This window comes from Orycteropus afer, unplaced genomic scaffold, assembly GCF_000298275.1.
Source record: "Orycteropus afer afer isolate SDZICR_OR568_19922 unplaced genomic scaffold, OryAfe1.0 scaffold00005, whole genome shotgun sequence".
NCBI classification, from domain to species: Eukaryota; Metazoa; Chordata; class Mammalia; order Tubulidentata; family Orycteropodidae; genus Orycteropus; species Orycteropus afer.
This window is the reverse complement of record NW_006921592.1, coordinates 22,360,630-22,366,206: the sequence shown is the minus strand read 5'-3', so window position 1 is coordinate 22,366,206 and position 5,577 is coordinate 22,360,630. Positions and strand designations below refer to the sequence as shown.

The window sequence follows — 5,577 nt, the reverse complement described above, 5'->3', positions numbered from 1 at the left end:
TGTACAGGTTCCACATGAGCACAGCTAAGTAAGTGTTCTAGAATTCCCATTCCTCACAGTGTTATCCGTAAGTTGTTACAATTCACATAGTTGTATGCCTTTGCATAGGCAATAAAACACTGGTAAACATCTTTCTGTTATTCTCAACCTTTAGCCAAGATCCATCTAACATCAGCAGTTATATCCCCTGTTCCATATCCTCTCCTGAATTTCTGGAAGTTCCCTATTGATGTACTGCTGTAATCATTTTAAATTAAAACTACTTGTGAGTGATATTAATGATATTGTTTGATAATTTGTGCATACTGTTGAATTATGTTTCTTTAAGATTGCCATAAATATGGATCTCTTCCAGTCAGCTGGCCAGGTAGCTAGCTGTCTTCCAAATTTTGAGGACACAACTCAATCCATGATGCTACCTGTCATCTTTGGTCTTTATAATTGAACTTCTTTCCTGCATAGCAGGAGTTCTGAGCTGTGTAAATCTGATTTCTCACTGTGTCTATGGCAGTCCTCCTTTCACTTCCAGTTCTCTACCCTCCTCTGCACTCAGAATACTTACACTCTGCTCCTGATAATCTCTCCCAAAGAGATTAATTTTACAGATATTATTACCAGGACTTCTTTCCTCTGGTGCCAGGAAATGTTCTGTGTTCTTGGACCGCCTTGAATAAACACCTGTGGTTCATTTTGACTGGATTTTTTCCTTGGAGTACATCCTTGTATTCATAAAATACCTTATTCCAGGAAACTGTTGCTTCTAATAAACCTTATCTCTGTCCCACCCAAAGAAAGAGCTGGAAAGAGAGGTCAGAGGGGAAAGCAGAGGCACAGAAAGGGAGGTGGTGTGGTTGGCACTGTGCCTACTGGCCAGGAATGGGAAAGCAGGCCAACTGATGGAGTATTTGGCAGATTTTGCTGCCTGGGACACAGTAAAACACTCACATTATAGCTTTGTACACATCTAAGCTGTATGTGTGCTCACAAAACAGCACTTGCTTGTGTGATTCACCCAGATATTTAATACTGTATTCTCTTTTTTCCCAGGTTTTTGTTTATTTTAGCACTAGGTGGAGTCCACTAAATTGATGGTCTACTCAGGTTTTGGTTCCTAATTTGGCAAGCAGTGATGAAGTGCAGGTACCTGTGAGGCTTGAGACTTGGCTTTGCTTCCTAATGGCCACATGACTTTGAGCCACTGAAGTGATCTGTGCCTCAGTTTCCTTTTCCCTAACAAAGATCATACACTGCCCATTTCATACTGGCTGTTATGCTTAGAATGACACATAAAATCACTCTTCAGTACATGTTAGCTGATTGTTACACTTAACCATCAGTGTTACTACTTTTCACCTTGTGTTCTTATCTCGATTCAAGTGTTGCTTCTTCCCTCCTTCTTTATTGTTGACTTTCTCACCCTATGTAATGATCAGTGTGTTATACCCTCTGTAGTAGGTTTACAGGGCTGCTGTAACAAAGTACCACAAACTGGGAGCTTATTAAAACAGACATTTATTGTCTCACAGTTCTGGAGGCTGAGAGGCTGAGATCAGGAAATGGACCTTGTTGATTCCTTTTGAGGGCTTTGAAGGAATCTGTTCATGCCTCTCTCCTAGCTTCTGGTGATGATCCACAGTCCTTGGTGTTCCAGTTTCTTTCTCCATCGTCACACTTCCCTCCGTGTCTGTTCTCTTTTATAAGAATACCACTCATATTGGATTAAGATCCACCCTACTCCAGTATGACCTCATATTAACTGGTAACATTTCCTGAGACCTATTTCCAAACAGTGTCACATTCAAAGGCACCAGAGCTTAGGACTTGAATGTGTCTTTTTCGGGGACAAGTTCAGTCCATAACACCACCATCCTTCAAGCTTCCAGTCTGTGGAGGGAGGAGGTGAAGCCAGCAGGCAAAATGAGTTTGTTTGTTTTTTTTTTTTCTTGAACTAGCCTGGAATTCAGAGTTTGACTTCTGGTTGAGGATGTGACTATTCCTGGGCCCATCCAGAGAGCATATGGCAAGGGAGGTTGACAATGGAGCCGTTCTGGAAACTTGTTTGAGCTGGGGAGGGATGAGAAGCCATGCCGGCTGGGGCCTTTCTTGGGGGAGGCGGTGTCCTGGAGCTGAAATAGATCTGGGTTCCTCTTTGCTCACTTACAGGCTGGTGGTTGTGAAGCGTATCTCCCAGCATGCTGCCTCTTTTGCAGACATAGACACTTGATAGCTCAGCCAGAGAGCTGAATGCAGCTCCTGGGAGGGTGGCTGTGAAAGGGAGGGGCTGCTCCTTCCCGAAAGAGATAAGCGCTTTTCCCATTTTTTTCCCCCAACATGTGTATCTTCTCAAGTTTCTTTTCAGTTGTTGGGCTGTGGGTGTTTCATTTTGTGTTTGTCTCCCCTGCAGGCAGTTTTAGTGAATAACATCACCACTGGGGAGAGGCTCATCAGAACACTACAAGGTAAGGCCCCTATTCCTGAAGTCAAGATGCTTGGCTGAGAAATGCCATCTTGTCCTTCCCTATGGTCTTGCGCGGTTCTCTTTCTATAATGTGATGATGGGAAGTGTTATTAGTATTTGAGTAATTGTTAGTTTCATCTTTTTGCCTAAATATATTTCCTTAAAGGAATTTTTCTTTTAAAAATAATATTGAGTAAATATACATTGGTAGCTTTTATATACAGAAGAATTCATGCTCTCATTATGAATATGTTAAATATATATATGTGTGTGCATATATACATACACATTACTGTCTATGTATTATACAATATAATATATATACAGTAATATGTTGTTAACTATGTCAAATCAACCCCCAACTCATGGTGCCCCCATGCACAGTGAAATGAAATGAAACACTGCCCAATCCTGTGCCGACCCATGATCAGTCGTGGATCAGACCATTATGACCCACAGGGTTGTCACTGGCTGATTTTCAGAAGTACATTGCCAGGCCTTTCACAGCCTTGTCCTCCTTAGTCTGGAGCTGACACTGAAACCTTCTTAGCATCATAGTTACACATAAGCCTTTGCTAACAGATGGGTGGTGGCTGTGTCTGAGGTGCACTGGCCAGGAATTGAACCTCAGGCTCCAACATGGAAGGTGAGGACTCTACCACTGAACCACCACTGCCCCTGTGTGTGTATATATAGAGAGAAAGAGAGAGAGAGAGAGATACAGTGTATATAAACACACCACATACATATTATTTAATCGAATCACCCTGAATCCAGGCATTCTTCATGAAACTAAGAAAAACTGTCCAGCTCAGTTGTATTCCATTTCTTTGCTGCTCTCCTTCAGTCTGGCAGTTCAGGGTCTGCTTTCCTTTGGGCCTTGTGAAGCAACTGTGCAGGTGGTAAATGTGAACTCTCTGTGTTCTGACTACTGTGACAAGAGGGTTGGCAGGGCCTTGTGAGGCCTTAGGACATGGTGAGAGGAATTGTAAGTGCTGTGGTCCCTGATCTAGCCTGAGTCTCAACTTTGCCACTAGTTAACTACTCTAGGCGTCAGTTGTCACAGCTCTAAAATGAAAAGGCAAATCTAGACCCACGCCAGGAGCCCTGTGTGGCTAAGGAACGCCTGAAATGTAGCTAGTAGACAAAGAACTGAATTTTAAATTTTTAATTAATTTTCAATAATTCAGAAGGTACTTGACTCAATTAATGGGAAACTTAGATATGTTTGGGACAAGTTGGGTATACTGATCTACATTTTTTACTGTAAGGTTTATGAAATCTAAATTCAGATCAAGAATTTCCGAAGAAAACTAGTGACTTGAGTTGAGATGTGCCACTCTGTGTAAAATACACACTGGATTTCACAGACTTGGTATGAAAAAAAACAGTTGCTGTCAAGTCAGTTCCAACTCTTGGCGACCTCATGTGTGTCAGAGTAGAACTGTGCTCCATAGGGTTCTTAGTGGCTGGTTTTTCAGAAATAGATCACTAGACCTTTCTTTCAAGTTGCCTCTGGGTGGTGTACACATATTTAAAGTGTACCCGTGATTCACAACAATGAGATACCATCTTGCCCCAGCACCAATAGCAAAGTTCAACAAGACAGAAAATAATAAATGCTAGCAAGGATGTAGAGAGATTGGAACTCTTGTACACTGCTGGTGGGACTGTAAAATGATACAACCGCTATGGAAAGCAGTATGGCAATTAAAAAGTTGGAATTAGAATACCATTTGATCCAGCAATCCCATTAGTAGGTATATATCCTAAACAAGTGAGAGCTAGGACAAGAACAGATATATGCACATCCATGTTCATCACAGCACTATTTACAATAGCAAAAAGACGGAAGCAACCTAGGTGCCCATCAACAGAAGAGCGGATAACCAAATTATGGTACATACACACAATGGAATACTATGCAACCCTAAAGAATAATGTAGAATTTGCAAAACACCACATAATGTGAATGAATTTGGAGGACATTAGGCTGAGTGAAATAAGTCAATCATGGAAGGAAAAATATTGTATTAGTCCATTACTGTAAAAAGTCAAGGAAAGGTTTATATATAGAAGGAAACTGTCTTTGTTGGTTACCAGGAGTGGGGGGAGGGGAGGGGAGGGAAAACTGCAGAAAAAAATGAAATAAATAAAAACAGAAAATAAATAAATAAATAAATATAAAGAGAATAACACCTAAAAAAAAATAGCTAAAATAATTTTTTCTCTAATTTTCAATCATCTCCCCCGTTAACCTCACTTGCACTCCATTAATGAGGCAAAGCCAAACTTACTGTCCAAATGGTGGGTATTTAGAGAAGGCTTTTGCTTATCCCTCCTCTCATCTGTTTCCACTTTTAGCCATTTCTCTGCTTGTTGCTGTGTCCCACCTGGACTGACAATATAATATGAACAATTGAAAAAAATAAATTGTACACATGGTTAAGCACTTAGTTAGTACTAACTGAGAAGTTAAGAGTTCAAATCTTCCTAAAAGTGGCTCAGAAGAAAAGCCTGGCAGCTGGGCCTTCCAGGAAGATGGTAGCTTGAGAGGAATACAGGTTCCTGAGCAAACTCCAAGCTGGACCAGTACAAAGAAATCCACATCTGGACATCATAGAAACCAAAGATAAAGATGAAATCTTGAGTATAGCTGGAGGAAGAAAGACAAATTATATTCACAACAGCAGTGTTATGAATTATGTTTGACTTCTGATGAGAATGACTGCAGACCAGATTGTCATTGAACAGCATCTTTAAAGTGCTTTAAAAAAAAAAAAAAAAAATCTGTTGATCTAGAAATACATGCTTAGTGAGATTATTCTTCAAAAAAGAGGCTTAAATTAATTCATTTTCAGACAACTAAAAGTTGGAAGAATCTGCGGGCATCAGAGCTGCATAACAAGAATGCAAAAAGAATTTCTTTCATCCAAATTGGTAAGGAAGAAGTCAAACTATCCCTATTTGCTGATGATATGATCCTATACCTAGAAAACCCAAGAAACTCAGTCAAAACTCTACTGGAACTAATTGAGAGATTTAGCATTGTGGCAGGATAGAAGATCAACATCCAAAAATCAGTTGGATTCCTCTACACCAGCAAAGAGATTGCTGAA

At 40.4% G+C, this 5,577-nt stretch overlaps 1 protein-coding gene across 1 annotated transcript in view; it reads left to right on the top strand.

The window, feature by feature from the left end:
- GOLM1 (golgi membrane protein 1) overlaps positions 1–5,577 on the top strand; it is a 67,549-nt gene that overhangs the window by 31,792 nt on the left and 30,180 nt on the right. The window contains exon 3 of the mRNA XM_007939028.1: positions 2,405–2,459. Coding sequence (XP_007937219.1) covers positions 2,405–2,459 — 55 coding nt within the window. The remainder of the gene's footprint in view (positions 1–2,404; positions 2,460–5,577) is intronic.